General features: G+C 38.4%; 1 protein-coding gene across 2 annotated transcripts in view; it reads left to right on the top strand.

Annotated features, from left to right (window-relative positions):
* stk40 (serine/threonine kinase 40) overlaps positions 1 to 16,176 on the top strand; it is a 28,124-nt gene extending 11,948 nt beyond the window's left edge. Inside the window, exons 4-12 of one of the 2 annotated variants that reach the window (XM_012956493.3) lie at positions 642 to 727; positions 1,795 to 1,938; positions 2,163 to 2,390; positions 2,870 to 2,922; positions 6,548 to 6,663; positions 9,301 to 9,445; positions 10,973 to 11,092; positions 12,132 to 12,213; positions 13,062 to 16,176. In XM_012956493.3, the coding sequence (XP_012811947.1) occupies positions 642 to 727; positions 1,795 to 1,938; positions 2,163 to 2,390; positions 2,870 to 2,922; positions 6,548 to 6,663; positions 9,301 to 9,445; positions 10,973 to 11,092; positions 12,132 to 12,213; positions 13,062 to 13,307 (1,220 nt within the window). In that variant the 3' untranslated portion in view covers positions 13,308 to 16,176. The remainder of the gene's footprint in view (positions 1 to 641; positions 728 to 1,794; positions 1,939 to 2,162; positions 2,391 to 2,869; positions 2,923 to 6,547; positions 6,664 to 9,300; positions 9,446 to 10,972; positions 11,093 to 12,131; positions 12,214 to 13,061) is intronic. The other variant, NM_001126983.1, reaches the window with a different exon arrangement.
* The last annotated feature ends 3,767 nt before the right edge of the window (positions 16,177 to 19,943 follow it).

The raw sequence follows: 19,943 nt of genomic DNA, 5'->3' as shown, positions 1-19,943 counted from the left end.
CTGCTGATACCAGGCTTTCGGCTCAGCAACTCTTTAGTCAGAACTCCTAGAAATTGAACATTACTCTAATATGTATATGTGCCCAAAAATAATTTGTTTCTGTTAATTTTTATGTTTTGGATCTCCTTTTGAAAATGCATTTAGGCAGCATTACCTGAATTTACTATAAATGGGAGCTGTCCAGGTGGGGGCCCCATAAAATCCTCTGGTGAATTTCATGATCCAGTCCATGAACTTGTGGAATCATATGATACTGGAAGGCAGTTTTTTGGCTTCACTGGGAACTTTTTAACTTTAGTAGTGCTTTTTGTGGTTAAGGGGTCTATGATCTTTTGGGGAGCCAAGCATACATGAAAAAAGTTCCCAGGCTTTGCCAAATAGGCACTATGAATGTTTTTCCTAGCTCAGAATTTTTTAAAAAAAGGATGGTGAGCAACACGTCTCACAAGCTACTGGTTTGGAATCAATAAAGTTTGTCTTATTGACATTTGCCTTACTGATGGTATCTGTTTATGATTGCCTTTGAATCAAACTTTGCCCATCAAAGTTCTGGTAAAAAAAAAAAAAATCTTTGGTTGTCTTATGTGGAGAAATACATTTTAATAGATGTCTTTAGAAATGTTCCTATACTTTTCTTATAGGGCCTCGTTTAGGAAACTCTCCAGTTCCCAGTATTGTTCAGTGCTTGGCACGGAAGGATGGTACAGATGACTTTTACCAGCTAAAGGTGAGATATCTAACTTTCATGTATCTCCTTTTAGATTGTACCTCCTATATTGGTCACCATTGGTATGTAATTTGTATGTTTGATATATAGATCGTTCTGTTGTGCTATATATATATATTATATATTAGTTTTGGCTTTATGTGTCATTGCCTCCATGTTGCCTCCTCAACATAATTTACTTAAAAAAGAAAACAATTCTAAGCAACTTTGCAATATACATTCATTACAAAATTGCAGTGGTTTTTTACTTATTTATACACAAATCGTATATCTGCTTCTCTCAGTCCTGCGTTTTTCGGCCAGGCTGAGAAAAGTGGATCTGCTTCCCTTCTATTCTTTGTGTGCCTGCATTAAAAATTATGGCAACTGCCCAGGTAACAACCACTAAAAGAAGCACTTAAATTTTTTTTTTTTTAATAAATTCCCATTGAAAAGTTGCTTGGAATTATGTTTTGTTTGGGGTTTTGGGTTTGACATGTCCTTTAAAGATTACATAGTTTAATGAGTTGCTGCTCCAATTTTTAAATACATTAATACATTTATGGGTGGCAAAGATGTTTCTAAAAAGTGGCTCTTGTAGCCTCTTCAAGGCTATGAAAACATCTGATTTCAAAAGAGGTAAGTGTTTTATGGGCACTAAGCTGTAGAACCTGCATGCTTTCGGGTTTAAACAGGATTTTATTTTATCCTGTAACCCTTTTAAATTTATTGGAAGTTTTGTTATAAATTAATATTAAGTGCTGTGTAAGTTGGTGGTGCTATATAAATAAATAATAGTAATAGTTAGCCTTAAGAGTAATTGCAGACAGGGTGATTTCTAGCACGAGGAGACAGAATGCAGAACTGATTCTCATTGACCAAATATCTTCTCACTCCAACGGAAATACTAAGGCAGCAACATACAATAAATCGCCCAATCTGCAGTTAACTTAGTTATAGTTTTCATGCACATTGTCAATGGCTTTGTAGGTTGGTAATAAGCAATGGTTCAGCAGTTCTGGAGTGTGGCAGCCTTTGTTTAAGGTACAGTGTCATTGTTTATAAATGCCTTTTTTTCCCCCCCCAAGATTCTAAGTTTGGAGGAAAGAGGTGATAAAGCAGGGGAGACGCAGGAGGAGAGACAGGGCAAAATGCTTCTTCATACAGAGTACTCACTTCTGTCTCTTCTTCATAATCAGGATGGAGTGGTTCACCATCATGGCCTCTTCCAGGTATAATATTGGTTATATTGCAACTTTGGTGTGAGTGTGAAAGCCACAAGGCTTGGATATAGGATACTGGAGATGGCTCAAAATTTATAATAGAATCAAATTATTGTATTTTCATGAAATCTTTTAATATGCAGATAAATAATATTGCCTTTGGTAAATTTTGGACTATATCTATGTCTGTTACTAATGATGGGTTTTAAGCATCTCTTTCCTTGTTTGCTCAGGACAGGACCTGTGAAATAGTGGAAGATCTAGAAGCCAATAAATTAGTTCGGAAAATGAGAAAACGCATATGTCTTGTTCTGGATTGTTTATGTGCACATGACTTCAGTGACAAAACTGCTGACCTCATCAACCTGCAGCATTATGTTATAAAAGAAAAGCGCTTAGGAGAGCGTGAGACTGTTGTCATTTTCTATGATGTTGTTCGGGTTGTGGAAGCCTTACACAAGGTATGTTCATTATTAAATAAAAGCTTTGCTTATCTCCCCTATTTATGAACTAAAAGCATGCTTTAATTTTACTCTTTTCCCTAAATTCCACACTTTTCTGCCATCTATAGGTGTTCATTATATTTACATTTTAGCAGAAGTGCATTTGACTATCTTTAAGGTATTTACAGAAGAGTAAATGCCCTTTTGTAATTTATATTTTGCTATAAAAGCCTCTTTATTGTTATTTTTTATATTGCAACAATCTAAGATCGCTGTAGGGAAGGTGGTTAATTTCCCATGCTGGTGGCCTCAGCTATCAGGAGCTGTCTACCCTTCCTGCTTTTTGAGGGCCTTTAATATAATAATACTTTTGTAATTTACTGTGTACCTGTATTCAAGGCTAATGTTCTGCAGAACAAATATGATGCTTTGGGGAAGTAGCCTTGTACAAAAATAAGCTACAGTTTAATTTAAATATTACAACTTTATTTTTACAGAAGAATATAGTACACAGAGACTTGAAACTGGGCAACATGGTGCTGAACAAGAGGTTAGTGAAATTGTTACCATTTGTAGATGACCTGTTTAATATTGCATTTCTTACATTGGCTAACTGAATTCCTGTGAGGCAAAAGCACACCCCCATGCCTGACAGTGCAGCAGAGCAGGAAGCTGGTACTTTAATTTTAATTATTTTATTAAAAAGTATCTTCTTTGTATTTGGGTGTAAAAAAAAATTGCTTTTTTAACTGTTCTGCATCCATGTGTTTTACGGTCCATAGACTTTTCCAAACTTAATTTGATTTTGAATTTGATAATGCTTTAAATATGTATAGATAAGGAATTGATTATAATAATTCTATGATGCCTAGTCCTTGACCAGAACAAAGTGCGGTCTGTGCCTTGAGTTGAATAAAACATCTGGCACAAGCACATAGAGCAAAGATTCTTTGTAAAGGCATCAATATTGTTAAAGTCAACATTTTTTTTGTTGTTATGTAAGGGGTCATATACAATGCAGAACGCAGTTAAAAAAAACAAAAAAACAAAACACAATCGGCCATTTTTTTTATGCTGTGTTCTGCATTTCCTTTATTGCCACGGGCCTCTGCACCTTGAAAAGCAGCTTAACTGAAAGGAGAAAAGTACACATGGATAGAGCCCTGCCTGTATTAGGCACTTCTCTATCCAAAAAGGGTGGGTGAGCGTAGAGAGGCACATATGTGCCTTCCCCTCATGTCTTTCCCTGACCCCTGACTTGTACGTCATTCAGACATGCACCTTAAGGAGCTTCAGGAGGCAAGTTTTTATTCTTTGAGAGCAGTTAACCCTGGAGCTCAAGTGCTTTAAGGAGACGTTTAGCATATGGCCTGCAGGGGCTTTACAGTTGCAAGAAAAAGTATGTGAACCCTTTGGAATTATATGGATTGCTGCGCAAATTGGTCATAAAATGTGATCTGATCTTCATCTAAGTCACAACAATAGACAATCACAGTCTACTTAAACTAATACCATACAAATAATTAAATGTTTTTATTGAACACACCATGTAAACATTCACAGTGCAGGTGGAAAAAGTATGTGAACCCTTGGATTAAATAACTGGTTGAACCTCCTTTGGCGGAAATAACTTCAACCAAATGTTTCCTGTAGTTGCAGATCAGATGTGCACAACAGTCAGGAGTAATTCTTGACCATTCCTCTTTACAGAACTGTTTCAGTTCAGCAATATTCTTGGGATGTCTGGTGTAAATCGCTTTCTTGAGGTCATGCCACAGCATCTCAATCGGGTTGAGGTCAGGACTCTGACTGGGCCACTCCAGAAGGCGTATTTTCTTCTGTTTAAGCCATTCTCTTATGCTAATTAACGCATATTAGCCATACACACCATTACGTTCGTACTTTTTTTTTTTTTAAAATGACCATTTCCCTACAAACTGTTTTAACGCAAAAAAGCATGAGAGAACGCTTATCGCACTTTAGTGAATCAACCCTATAGTGTTGTGTGTTTCTTCCAAAGAACTCAACTTTGGTTTCATCTGTCTACAGAATATTTTGCCAGTACTGCTGTGGAACATCCAGGTGCTCTTTTGCAAACTTTAAACATGCAGCAATGTTGTTTTTTTTTTTTTTTTTGGACAGCCGTGGCTTCCTTTGTGGTATCCTCCTATGAAATCCATTCTTGTTTAGTGTTTCACGTATCATAGATTCGCTAACAGGGATGTTAGCAGATGCCAGTCTTTAGCTGACACTCTAGGATTCTTCTTCACCTCATTGAGCTGTTGTAGTCATCTTTACAGGATGGCCACTCCTAGGGAGAGTAGCGGCAGTGCTGAACTTTCTCCATATATAGACAATTTGTCATACTGTGGACTGATGAACAGCAAGGCTTTTGGAGATACTTTTATAACCCTTTCCAGCTTTATGCAAGTCAACAATTCTTAATCGTAGGTCTTCTGAGAGCTCTTTTGTGCGAGGCATCATTCACATCAGGCAATGCTTCTTGGGAAAAGCAAACCCAAAACTGGTGTGTGTTTTTTATAGGGCAGGGCAGCTGTAACCAACACCTCCAATCTCATCTCATTGATTGGACTCCAGTTGGCTGACAACTCACTCTAATTAACTCTTGGAGATGTCATTAGTCTAGGGGTTCATATACTTTTTCCACCTGCACTGTGAATGTTTACATGGTGTTTTCAATAAAAACATGGAAACATTTAATTATTTGTGTGGTATTAGTTTAAGCAGACTGTGATTGTCTATTGTTGTGACTTAGATGAAGATCAGATAACATTTTATGACCAATTTGTGCAGAAATCCATATAATTCCAAAGGGTTTACATACTTTTTCTTGCAACTGTACCTGTATAGGTCAGAGTGTTTGAGTAGTTTGTATATTAAGGCCATCATGAATGTCAGCTGGATACACTCCTTATTTGGAAGAGATGTATTCTTGTATTTTTAATTGTGACCTACATAATCTCTTGTGCATTATATATGTTTATATATGTATTGAGTGTCTAATTTTTTTTACATCATTAATGCACATCTTTACATTAGAATTTTAAATGCGTTTTATTTTGCTCATGGGCACAAAGCCTTTCAGTAAGACATTGAGGCGCCCTAAAAATGAGAGCTGTTTGCGGCTCACTAGTTCTGTTCCACAGAGATCAGAGTGGGCTGCATTCATATATATCGTTTTATTCATTTTGAGTCATTGCTAAAAGTACAGTAGCTTCTGTTCAGGATAATGAAGGGGCCTTCTGCATGTGTATATACACACACCTCTTTTCTCCTTTGTTTGTGAAACACCTGTGGTTCAATCCTGAATATGCACTCGCATGTATGTGTTCTGTATGTGTATTATATTTACATCTACATTGTGGTTGTGGGGGGAATAATTGGAAAAGGCAAGGGAATATGAAGGTTCCCTGTAGCAGGGCAGCATGGTGGTGCAATGGGCATTACTGCTGCCTTCCAGAGCTGGAATTCTAAGGTCAGTTCCAGACATGACACTATGGATGGAATTTGTATGTTCACTAGTGTGTGGTTTTCCACTGGGCACTATGGTTTCCTCCTGCACTCCAAAACATAGATGTAGGTTACTTGGCTCCTGATAAAATTGACTCTTAATGTGTGTAAATGTGATAGGAATCTTAGGTTGTAAGATCAACTGGGACAGGGACTGGTGTGAATAATGTGTGTAATCGTGGTAAAATCTGCACAGTGTAAATAAAGGATAATACCATAGATGGAGTATTAATGTGGTAAGTTCTGCCCAACTGTAATACTGCTTACACAATCATTTTTGCTAAATGAAATTTAGATAAATTATTGCTAAGTGCACCCATGCAGAATACAGTTTTTGAACATATTTTTTGTCCTTTGGAAGACTGCATTTGGTATGGGCCTTCTAAATGCATTTGATCAGCTTCTTTAACTGCCATACGGTAGAACAATTGGTCGAGATGAGAATTGCTCATTTCTGTTTTTAAATAGCTGGATGCATCTAGCAGGTGTGAAGGAGTGAAAAAAACAAAAAAAACAAAAACCCCTTTGACATGGTGATTAAAATGAAACATATATATTCACATTTGCAGGGCACAGTGGTATTTTTCAAGCAAAATAATATATTCCTGAGTTGATAGCTGGTATCATTTCATCTCCTGTTCTAGGACTCATAGAATAACTGTCACCAACTTTTGCCTTGGGAAACACTTGGTGAGTGAAGATGACCTTCTGAAAGATCAGAGAGGAAGTCCAGCATATATCAGTCCTGATGTGCTCAGTGGTGAGTAATATGCAGCTTATACTTTAACAAGAAACAGTAGGTTTACTGCTGGGTTACCTTAAAACACTGGCCTGTTGCAAAGTTAAACACTTCTACCTTTGGCGTATGTTGTTTTTTTTTTTTCTTAAAGGAGAACGCAACCCTAAAAATGAATATGGTTATAAATGCCATATTTTATATACCAAACTGATTGCACTTGTCAAAAGTTTCAGCATCTCTATAGTAATAATGTTACAGGTCTTTACAGTTGTCACAGGATTGGATTCTGTTCGGTACTGTGCACATGCTGAGTGTACTCTGAGCAGCTGTTGAGAAGCTGAGCTTAGGGGTCGTTGCACATTATCAAGCAGAAAATGAGGCTCAACTGTCTTATAAACTGATGCTAAATGTCTCATTATTATATTCTGATGCTAATTGCATTGGTTTTAGAGCTGCCATGTTACGTGAATCCAAATGAATAACTAATCAGCCTTATACTATTACATTTATATTCTATATATACAGTATATTGTGAGTGGGTCCCTAAGCTCAGTAACTGATAGCAGCACAGTGCATGTGCAGGGAATTGGCAGAAAAGAAGATGGGGAGCTACTGGAGGCACAGATCTGTAGGTGCTTTGTGCTGGTACAGGGGTCCAAAACATAATGTGCAACATTTCTAGCCTATTTCTTTAGTTAGGCTTTAGTTCTTCTTTAAAGAATAAGTAAACCTTTTTTTTTTTCTATGAGTAAAATTACTCTAAACAGCCTCCAGAATTACTTACCTTTGCCCCAGCATATTCTCTCTGACCTGTTTCCTCAGTCAGAAGGTATTCTTTTTGGTTGCTTCCTTGTGCAGAGTGAAGCCCCGCCCCCACTTCCTGTTCAGTTCTCTCTTCAATTCGACAAGGTTGTCCGAGTGGAGAGCCTTCTGTGCATTCCTGGAGCCAGCAGGAGCCAGTCTGTGCATTAGCCGTTTTTTTTTTTTTTTTTTTTTTAATGAGAGACCTGAACAGGAAGTGGGGACGGGGCTTCACTCTGCATAAGGAAGCAACGATAAAGAATACCTTCTGACTGAGGAAACAGGTCAGAGAGAATGCTGGGGCAAAGGTAAAAGTAATTCTGGGGGCTGTTCAGAGTAATTTTACTCATAGAGCAAAAAAAAGGTTTACTTATTCTTTAAAGGACATGTAGCCCCCCCACCCCACACACATACAAACATTTAATCAGTGAACAGCCTCTTTGATATCCTTAAGTACCTGCCACTCCTGTTCAAAGGTTAATAGTAAGGCTACAACATCCCCTTAATCACCTAGGATTCCATCTCCTCCTGTAATCCACACAGCCCTTAGGAATTGACTTTGGCTGTTGGCTACTGAGCATGCTCAGTTCTTCTCAACTCAGATTACTAAACACTCCCTACAGTCTAGCAGCCAATGAAGAGATAGCTCTGCTGGCTTCCATAGAAACGCTGCGCTGGAGAAAAATTTCTTTTTTTTTTCCTCCTAACCTCCTATTCTAAGCTCAGCTTAACCATTACAGGGCTTAAAGGAGAAGGAAAGGCTAATAAAGAGTTAATCTCAAGCTGCAGGCATACCTTCAGTTGTCTCAATAGTGCCCTTAAGTCTCCCCATACTTCACCTGTTCAGAAGATCAGAAGCCAAACAGGAAAAAAAACCGCAGTGTAGAGAAGATTCCCATAATGCATTGCTCCTTCCAGACTTGGCGACTTGTTACTGTAGGTGGCGCACACAGCAGGAGCATCCGGTTGCCATGGCGACGCAGCATTGGAGAACTCTGTGACATGCAGGTGGGGGGAGCGGGGGGGGGCAGGTGCGGTGGAGAGTTTGTGGCAGGAGAGGGGGAGCTTGGGGGGATTTGTGGCAGGAGCAGTGAGCTTGGGGGGGGGTTTGTGGCAGGAGCAGGGAGCTTGGGGGGGGTTTGTGGCAGGAGTGGGGAGCTTGGGGGGGTTTGTGGCAGGAGCGGGGAGCAGAGGGGGGCTGGCTTGTGCTTTTCAGCCCATACAGACATGCTAGACAAGATGGCGGCGCCATTCACTGAAACAAGTATGTAGGTTCTAGTATGTGTATCTCTGTAAATATTTCATTAGGCAAGCCAGAAATATAGCGTTTTTACACAGCAATAGTAGTACTATTTAATAGTGTGCTTAATAGATTTTGACTTTCCTTCTCCTTTAATCTAAGTAGAACTCTTTGTCAAAGTAAGTTCTGCCTGTGTAAGCCTGGATTCTTCATTGCATGAACTTTACAGTTTCCACATGTGCTGTTAGCGGATGTTAATGACACTGATGATGTCAGAGGAAAAATGGCCGCCAGGTGGAAGCCTCTATTTGTTTAAGGAAAATGTGATGGTGCTGGGGTACAGAGAGGGGATATATGCAGTACAGATGGTGTGGCTTGGGTGGGGAAATTGTGCCTAGCTTATATACATGGTAGCACTTTAATGATACAACATTTTCTTGGTGATTAAGTAGCACAACAAAAAAATCTTGACTTTTATTTTGAATAATAACATGAATGGTAATTTTATGTCTTCATGTTCCCAATTGTACTTACATGCATAGACTTGCTTAGCCAGGCTTTCAGTAATTCTGTTATTCACTTTCTACCATTAACTGTGGTTTCCTCTGTTCTTTTAGGTCGTCCTTACCGGGGCAAACCAAGTGATATGTGGGCTTTGGGTGTTGTACTTTTTACCATGCTCTATGGACAGTTTCCTTTCTATGACAGCATACCTCAGGAACTGTTCCGGAAAATAAAGGCAGCAGAATATTCAATTCCAGAGTAAGTACCTCTACAATGTTCAAGCTAACAGTGTAAAATCCAAAATCATACTGCATGACTTTTATTCTGTTCCATGCTTATAATGAAGTTTAATCTATAAAGGGCAGTTGATAATGAAATCTGGTACAGGTATTGGTTTTTAAAAATGAAAACATGGGGCAAACTGGCAGTGAAAAATAACCACACATTTCTTAACTGAAAGTGGAACCCTACCAAAATAATTACAGAATAATAGCATTATGAAAGGAAATGTAAGTAAAGGAGTATTGACACCACATTCGAGACCTGGGGTTTTCCGGATAAGGGATATTTCTGTTTTTGGATCTCCATAACTTAAGTCTGCTAAAAATCATTTAAATATTGAATAACCCAATAGGCTTGTTTTGCCACCTATAAGGATTAATTATATCTTAGTTGGGATCAAGTACAAGGTATCGTTTTATAATTACAGAAAACAGAAAAAGGAAATCATTTTTCAAAATTAGAATAATTTGCTTATAATGGAGTCTATGGTAGATGGCCTTTCCGTAATTCGGAACTTTCTGGATAACGGGTTTCCGGATAAGGGGTCCAATACTTGTACTTGCAGTCAGGATAAGCAGTGCTAGGAATGTAGAAGGACAGAATCTGCTTTAAGTAGCGCATTGTATTTACAAATATCTCTAAGGTATAGTGGTGCATTATAGATTTTAACAAGAGCGTGTTACTTTGCCAATAAAAAAAAATACTCTGCATCAATCACCCATTCCGAAGTGGCTTATGCCACATCTTCAACTAAATAGCTTTAAGCAGTGTAGTTTTAGGAGTGCTGTTGGACATAGGGGGCAGGAAAAATCCTGACAGGCATGGGCATTGTTAAATTTGTCCTACCTATTAGGTGTTTGTCCCTATTCTGCCAGACTGCTTTTAATAGCAATTACATTTTCAAGTAATTTTGAAATTTTGCAAACTAATGTATACTGTGAAATTGTGTGGTTACGTTTTCTTTCATTAGGGAGAAATATGTATTTATTTTAAATTTGAGTGGAGTTCACCATTAACTGCCAGGCCCCAGTGAGCGTTTTCCCCATTCATCAAATTACCACTTCCCTGAAAACTGGAGGATTCATCACTCTAGGGCCAACACATACTTAAAAAAAATCCCACTGCAGACTCCCATGTTGTGTTGCCAAAAGCTCACGAACCACAATTTTCTTTAAGTACCGCCTACCCCAAGTTGGTGTTAATCTCCGCACAGACTAATGCGATATTTAGCACGTTTATCGCTTTGAATTGTTTGTGAATCATTGTTTGTGAAGCGTTAGTATTATTTCTATACGAGAATTACCGCAATACGAGGTAAATAACACATTGTGCGTTTTTTTTTGCGCATGCGATATACGTCTTAACGCATGCAAAATGATTTTGATGAATCGGGAATTATTGCATGCTTTTTAACGCAAAAAAGCACGCGATAAGCGTTATCGACCTTTAGTGATTCGAAACCAATATGTGTAACACACTAATTTGGATTTTCTTTTCCTGTAGAGATGGGCGAGTATCAGAAAGTACTGTGTGTCTTATTCGAAAACTGCTTGTCCTGGACCCCCAGCAGCGCCTAACAGCATCTGAAGTTTTAGAGTCCCTTGGTGCCATTATCTCTTCATGGTGGGTAACCCAGAATTAGCAGGCAATAGTACTGGAATAACATTCTGTCACCACATACTCTAAAAATGAATATGGCTAGAAATAAAAGTTCAGCACCTTTATAGTAGTAATGATAAAGTTTTCGAAGTTGGGCACGGGAGCTATCTTGGATTTTGTTAGATGTGTCATTGGCATTGCACATGCTTAGTGTGCTTTGGGCAGCTGTTGAGAAGCTAAGCTTGGGGGTTTTCAAAAATTATCATGCAAAAAATTAGGTTGGCCTGTCGTATAAGGTGATGCTGCAGGGCTACATTGGCTTTAAAACTGCCATGTACTAATAAAATGAATTGATTACTAATCAGTGTTATATTGTGGCATTTATATTTTATATTATACAGTGTGTAGGGAGTTAGCCCCTGAGTTGAATCAGTAGAAAAGAAAATGGAGAACTACTGGGAACATCTTTGGATGCACTGATCTTCACTGCTTAATAGCTTGCCTTGGGCTAGTACAGGGTCTAAAACATAATGTGGGGCATTTCTAGCCTACTTCTTTAGTTAAGCTTATGATAGGCACTATGCCTAGTTTCTATGCAACCAAAACCTGTCTCTATCCCAGAAATTCAAAAATAAACTTTGGGGCCACTGAAAGCAACATCCAAGGGGTTGGTGAGGAACATGTTGCTCACAAGCCACTGCTTGGGGATCACAGCCTAAGATTAACTACCCAGGGTTTTTGTGCAAATTTATTTTGAACTGCTACTTGGTGTGTTCCAGAGGATAAACCACATAAAGAAATTGTTCCCTTTCAGCCATATGGCTATCCATGAGAAATGGGATAAATGCTAAAAGCCGATTTGCACAAGTAGATAAATAGTGCTGGCATGTTCAATGTTCTTTTTTTTATGTGGCTTTTATTGTGACCAACCACTCCTCCTCAATGTACATTGAGCCTTTCTCAGACCACAGTGCCTGATAACACAAGTGTGTGCATTCTAGATCCTGTCATAAAATGATTGCTGTGGCTAATCTTAGTTCTCTTCGCCTGTTTGTGTTTCTAGGCAGTCCATGTCTTCTCTTAGTGGCCCTTTGCAAGTTGTTCCTGACATAGATCACCTGACAAGTCTGGAGAACTCGCAAGAGGTAAAAGCAAGCAATGTATGGAGAAATAAAATCTTAAATGTAAAGGAAGCTTTCAGCCTTTTCTTGATAAGAGCCTGGGAAGGAGATTTGCCACCCAGTGTAAATTTGCACCACTGTGGGCAACAAAGCTCTTGAAAATGGCTTTCCCTTTTAGTTTCATATGAATTTTACTTTTTCAGTGAAAACAATAGATTGCTGCATGTGGCGATTCAAATACAAGTAAAGGGAATGGCATATTTGGAAGATGTGTCGCCTGTGGGTAGTGCAGATTTTCCAGGGACGACAAACTTCTCTATGTGCCATTCCCCTACAGAAAAGTTTGTATTGTTACAGAGCCAGGCTAACCACAAGGCGACTTTAAAATGCTATGGATAAAGCAGTCTCACTTGCTTCCTTGCTCAACACCTACACCCACTTTTGCACTTACCGAGAGAATGCATGCTGTTAAGTGGATTGTGTCAGTGAGGGAATCATTTCTCAGCGGCATACTAACTGCTGAAGCAGTATTTTGATACAGATAGGCAGGCAATTTCTTGTTCTTAATACCAGATGCCTGTATACAAGATGCCGTGTGACTGGAACTGTGATCGAATGCATCATTTTAAACTCCTCAGCAGACAAACTATCAAAACCCGCTTAGCCCTGTCCCACTTTAATTTTTTATTGGTGTCTCTTCATTTAGGTTTATATATACAGGTCTTTTCTTAACCTCTGCTCTTTTGAATTTTCATTTAATGTATATAATAAATCATTTTAAACAAACATTCCTTAGAATGTTTTTAATATTTGTATTGCAATAGGAGTTTAACCCTTTGTCTGAAATGTATATATTTTTTTCTCACCTGAAGGCAAAAGTGACAGAAGAATCCTCACAGTATGAATTTGAGAACTATATGCGACAACAGCTCCTGCTGGCAGAAGAGAAAAACACAATCCATGAAGCCAAAAATTTCCCACAAAAGCGTCACTTTGGTAATTTCCCCCCCATTAGAAGACTGGGATATGATGCTCAGCCCGTTAGCCCATTGGACGCTGCCATATTGGCTCAGCGATACCTTCCTCCTCCACACATGGCTCTTTCTAATTCTCACTAGCGCATTGCTATTCTGGACAATTCATTCTTGGAACCCTTGTTGAAGGGAAGTAGCTTTCCTTGATGAAAAGATTATGCGGTGCTAGATATCTCCTCTTAAGTCATTCTTGCTTCCTTCCTGATTGATTTACCTTGTACTCATATGTTTCCCAGTTTTATGACACCACCTTGAGTTCTAAAGCAATACTTTTACAGCACAAGAATATTATTATAATGTAGCATTTTTTTTTTCAACAGACTCCTGTATGCACCAAGACTTTTGTTTTATATGATTTTCTTCTTTTTAAATGGAACATTTGTTGGTTTCTAATTTTGAAATGCTGCTGTGCATTTCAGACATCAGTGTGCAGCACAAAGTTTTCATGGCATTAAGGGGTCTTCTAAGAAGTTATCTCCACCTTTTTTTTTCCCCATGCCTCCCTATTCCATCTTAGAGGGAAAGCCCCCTTCCTTCAAGAAGAATCTGCTTTTTTTTTTTTATACAGATATATACATAGACATTAAATCTACCTCTGTTTTTTAGCATTGAGTTCCATGGTGTGGGCACACATGGCATTAGAAAGTGTCTGCTTTGGAACATTTATTTGGTATTTGTTGAGACAGTTTGTACCCCTTTAAACAAACAGGGTGACATAGCCTAGATAATGTGTACATATATAAATAAATAAATATATATATATATATATATATCCTTATATAGAGGTATATATTTGATATTGAATATCTGCTGGATTGCAATATCCTCTTTCGATGAATAAGCTGTGTTATAACTATCAGGATTATAACTTCCCATTTTCTTTCAACGTCATCTAAAATGTCTTGTTTTTTTATTATAATGCTTGCATATTTATTAGAAGGTTTTTTCTTCTTGCAGTCACAAAGCACAGGCTAGGTATGCTCAGATTAGTCAGAAATTATTTGCTAAGCTACACTAAGTAATATAAATATGATTGATGTAGCAGTGCTAAGGTTTTTGGGAATTCTGTGTGCAAAATGTCCTTTTTTTTTTTTTTCTTCCTTAATTTGAAAAACGAATGGCTTAGTGTGGCTTCTATAAGCAAGGTATCGGTGTAAGTAGATATCTGTGTATGAGGACATCGTTTATTATGCTGACAGTACATTTAATCTCTCAATGTATGTATATGCGTGCGCACGCGCGCACACACATATATATGAAGCTCCTGTATTTTCTGCATTCTCCTTGAAAACTCCGTAGAGCACAATTGTGTATTTTTAATACTAGATTTGGTGAATGCCTCTGCTGATCCAGTCAGCTTCCAGTCATATCTGAAGATAATCTGAATGTATTGTTAACCCAAATTAGGCTTTGTCCTTAAGTTCCAGTATCTGTTTACTGTGCAATAAGTAAATGATTTTCTGAGCATACATTTTACCCTTTAGGCCAGATTCACATTCACAGTGTGGCATTCCATACATAAACTGTAATTACATCTGACCAGTTGCATGGAATTCTGATATGTATGCATCCAATATCCCAGCAATCTCTTGCAGTGTACTTCAAACTTGATCTGAACCTTAAAATCTGGATGTATGACACATTTGATTAGTTTTCCAAAACCTTATTGGGTTGCCCTTACTCTGACTAGTTTGACAGCGCAACTAAAATAGGTTGTACAAAGCTTTGAAGTCTTGTGTGCTCTTGTCTTTTTGACAGAATTGTCATCAGATGGGAAATGCCACAGAGTACCTAACTCTGACGGAGTACTGCGTTCTTAAACTACTATGCATTTTTTTTTCTTTCCCCCTGGCTAACCAAGTAGCCATCACTTGTGAGGTTCTCCTTGCCTGGCCATTACACTATATGAATATTTAAAACCCTTGGGTATGGAGTTTGTTGCAAAGATGTACTTGTTTCCCTGAGAGGAAATTGAACTAATCCCCCAGTGTTTTGCAGATGAAGAGCCTTTTAACTTGAGCCAAATTCAATGCCATTTTCTTGCCACAACTTTTTACATCCAGTAGCAGTTGTAGGGTTACTGTCCCTCAGAATAGGGTCCGTTTCCCACACTAATCATCTTTATTAAGTGTAATACGTTAAGCTCATTGATTGTGAAGTCTGACATTTCATAGGGATAGTTTCTATACGCATGTGCCAGGTTACGCCTTTTATTGCAATGTGCTACATTACTTGTTGCAGAAAGGTTACATGCTTCACTTCCATCTAAAAATTGTCTTTGTATGGTGCTTGTTGTAAATCTGACTTTGTTAACCACCAATGGTAAAGGTTAAAATACCTAAAATTGCTAGATGGTCCATTGAATATGTGTAATCATTATACTGCACGTTACAAGGTTCTGATTAAAGCCTATTTATATGAGGAGAGCTCCTATCTGTCAGTCACCAGAGCTTGGGGGGTGGGGGGGGTGTTATTGTACTGCCGGTGGTCAAGCAGTCACTAGACACAGTACTCGGTAAACATCATACACCCAAGTTTCTAATATAGGGAATTTTCCTGTCTTTGTGGTGTGGTGAAAAGATAATGTTTGATCTATAGCTTTGCAATATAGTAACAACCCCAACAATACACAGTCATCAGTAAATCTTAAGATTATTATACCTGTGTTCAAATACTTAAGTTGCAGATGTGATGGAGCTTGCAGAACTAAACATTGCTGCAAAGCTTGGTCACCCCATGCATTGGATCCCTGATTTTTTTTTTTTTTTTTTTTTATTGCGCTGTAGAGATTTTCTGATTAAGGTTCCTCTCAAAACCATAACATTTTGAGTCTGGGGCATTTTGTGGATAGGCATGGATAGTTGTCCTGTCCATGTTACCTGTCTCTCTTCACTTCAGACTTTATAGATCAAATTGTACATTCTGAGTTTATCTGGTGGCTGCTACCATCTTTGTAAATGTCAGAATATTAAAGGAGTTTTAGTAGAAAGAAATACCAGGGGTATAGGTTACCAATGAGCGTATCGTCTCCCAGTATGCCCACCTACGGTGAGCAATATCGGGCTTATCCGATCGTTTGGCTTTTGGACAGAGGACCACATCAATGAGCCGATGCAGTCCCCAATCCTATGGGAAAATCAAACCTGCCCAATTTTAGGCCAGATATTGGGTAGATTAGCTGCTGAATCTGTCTAAAGCAGTGGTTCTCAACCTTCCTAATGCCGCGACCCTTTAATACAGTTGCTCATGTTGTGGTGACCCCCAACCATAAGATTATTCCTAAGACCATCGTAAATATGTGTTTTCCAATGGTCTTAGGCGACCCCTGTGAAAGGGTTGTTCGACCCCCAAAGGGGTCCCGACCCACAGGTTGAGAATCGCTGGTCTAAAGGACTCAAATTGGCAGCAGAAATCTGCCTGTGTATGGCCATTTTATTCAGAGAATATGGTTAAAGGAAAAGTAACACTAAAATTTTTTAAGTAAAAAATCTATTCTACCCTGCTCCAATAACTGCCCTATCCTGCACACCATTTATTATTTTGAATGCTTTGTTAGGAAATACCTGCTAAAACTTTGCTTCCGCAGGTATTTTCTAATAAAGCATTCAGAATAATAAACTTTGTGCAGGAAAAGGGCAATTATTGGAACAAATAATTTAATCTGGCAATTAATATAAAACTTGCCTTAGGACTAAACTACACAGAAGATTTATCAGATTTTTTGCCATCCCACTGGTTTTAATGTAAATCGCCGGTGGGATGGCATATGCGGCGCCAAGATTTCCCGACTAATCTTCCTGTCTACCACGCCCTTATAGTATCTGATCTGTATGCTATTTGATTCTGTAGTGTAAATCGGTTTAGATAAAGTAAGAAGTGTGTTTTGTTTCTACATCTGACAGTCACTGTAGTTCAATGAGAAGAAAGTCTTTCAGACACCTTCAGATTTTATCTTTTTGGATGCAGACGTAACATTCTATTGGATGGCAAAGCTTCCATGTAGTTTACACACCAGATTTTTTTTTATCAGTCCCATTTTATTTTGACCCATGCAACTGACTGCAATCTGTCAATCCAGCTTCATCCCACAAAATCTTGTGTGTAGTTTAGCTCTTAAAAGGCTACACCATACTGCATTCAGTTACTTTGTGAGTGTGTTCCTGTGAAGCATTGGTTCTTAATTAGCTATTTTCTTTTAATTTTATGTTATTTTTAAAGTCTTTTGGATTTTTCAAACCAGGACAAAATATGCATTAGAAATATATGGAAGCATTACCCCCACTGCATTAAACAGTTTGAGTGTAAGGAAATTCAGGATTACACAAACTTGGAAAACAAATGTTTCTTTTTATTTTGTGAATGTTTAAATGTGTTTCTGTTCATTAAAATAAAACCTTGAGATCAAAATCCAAAAGAAGAGTTTTATTTCCTAAAAATGTTTATGGGTTTTCAAGAATAAAAATATATCTGCATATGTTTTCATGCCCTTATGGTAGTTGTGTGGCATAACTAGCAGGTAGCAGACCCTGCAGCTGCAGGGGGCCCAGTAAAGACTCTTACTCCATGCTCACTCATAGACCATTGTCCCCTGTACTGGCCTTTCTGCAGTACTGCCTCCCTAGTCCACGGAGTGGGAGAATGCTTTGCCTTGGCTGCTCCTGCATGACCATGTCCTTCCCTTGCTAACCCCATAAGTGACGAGCATTGGGATTTCTGGCATAGATATATAGTTTAAGCACAGTATGTGAGTGTATAGATAGAGCAAGAGAAGGTTGTGTGTGCTGGGGATCACTTGGAGGGGTTGAACTTGGTCTTTTTTCAACCCAACTAAATTATGTAACTATATGAAGAGAGGGAAGAGAGAGAGAGAAACCCAGCTTCACCATTGTGAAATGGCAGAGCGCTAACTATTTGACTATCCATCAGCCTGGACAAAAAAGAGACAGTGAGTGGGGAAGGTTCAATCTCTTAACTTGATAGTTAAAGGTCCTGTTGGAGGTTAAACTATTGGTGAGTGCATGTCATGCTTCAGTTAATGCTCATTACACCTCCAGAACAATTTTTGGCCACCTTAATATAGGTCTTGGACAGCATCAATGCAATTAAAGCTTTCACATGTTCAAACTGCTAACTCAATAGAAAACAAAGTCTCTTCAAAAGTTGCTGACTTCACTTGTGCCATTTAGCACCAATAAAAATAAATCAGCTCATTATATTTCAAATTATCAACTGGCTGCTTACAACTTTCTGCTCCTCTAACAGGTAATGCTAAAGAAAAGAAATAAAGAAAGACATGACAAATGTATAATACATACATAGATGTATTAAAAATGCTTATAATTTGCAAATTAACTGGAGGTCTAGCAGAAGATGCAGAACCTCTAACCTTTCTAGGACAAGAAAACTGTTGGAGATGGGGATCTTCTTTTTGGAGGTGGAGCTGGAGATCGCCTGTACCTTCTTCGTGGCGGTGGACTTGATGAAGGGGAAGATCATTGAGGTTTATGGGGAGGGCTGGAAAAGATCCTTTTGGAAGTTGTTTCTTTGTGGGTGGAGGTGACTGAGAAGATAATAATGAGTTGTTTCCAGATAAAGAAGCAGAGGAATGTCTTCTGGAAGAAATGACAATTTGATTTACTGCACAGGCATTATCTCAAAGAACCACTATGAACTAGCTCTTTACAGTAAAGAACCTTTAAAATCTAATTTTTGTAGTAGGAGAATATTATTGTATGATTAAGGTGTAATGTCTAGAATCTAGACTTTTGACTATTATAAAGATAAAGAAACTTAGCTATGAAGCGCTGTTAAAATCTTACAACAGCTTCCTCCATAATAACTGTCACACACAGCCAAGCAGACCCTATGTATTGTTAGACAGAAGCACAAACATTTCTGGTAAGTGTGTTGCATGTTACAAAAGAACTGGGGAAAGCAAAACACATCATGACCAGATTGACATCAACACCTTCACTTGTGCAGTTAAATTAGGCAACATGTGTTCCCTCAGCAACAGCCAACGCAGGAAAGTTGTACAACTCCCATTGTCTCTAAGAGAATAAGGGAATATTGGTCTACGAGCTGTAACCCAAGGGTGGGAACCCAAGCGTGCGGCAAGACACTATTATATAAATTAGAAAAAAAAAATGTCAAATTGCCCACTATCATCTCCAACATCTTTACTGTGGCTTTTAACACTACACACTTTCGTCTCGCAACTATCCAGCCATTAGATAGATCAAGGCCTACGTTACGGGTTCAGAGCTAAAGTCTCCCCCCTCCTTGCCTCTACACTATGAACGCTACATAAACATCCAAATTCCCGCATCCATCTTGGCTGCCTCAATCTTATCACACGCAGTACAGGGCCCAGTTACCCACAAGCCATTGATTTCAGTCATGTGACTAAGGGGGGCGTTGTGATTGATTAGTTGCGCGCTTGAAAATGTATGCACGCATTTATCGGTGGCGTACTTTATAAATACTTTTAAGTAAGAAATGGGTAGACCAAAAGGAAAACAGCAGAGGTAAAGGAGAGTAAAAACTAGAATAATAAAATAAGTTTAGAGGGATATGATAGTAAAAAATGTGGAAGATGGAGAGAACAGCAAAACGGGCCAGGAAGGAAAGAGAAGAAATACACTTGCAGTTAACTGGTAAGAGAAGACAGACAGAAATAAAAATACATTTGGCAGATGGAAAGTAAGTAAATATTAAAAA

The sequence above is a fragment of the Xenopus tropicalis genome, chromosome 2 (assembly GCF_000004195.4).
Source record: "Xenopus tropicalis strain Nigerian chromosome 2, UCB_Xtro_10.0, whole genome shotgun sequence".
Taxonomy (NCBI): domain Eukaryota; kingdom Metazoa; phylum Chordata; class Amphibia; order Anura; family Pipidae; genus Xenopus; species Xenopus tropicalis.
This window is presented reverse-complemented; position numbering and strand designations above follow the sequence as displayed.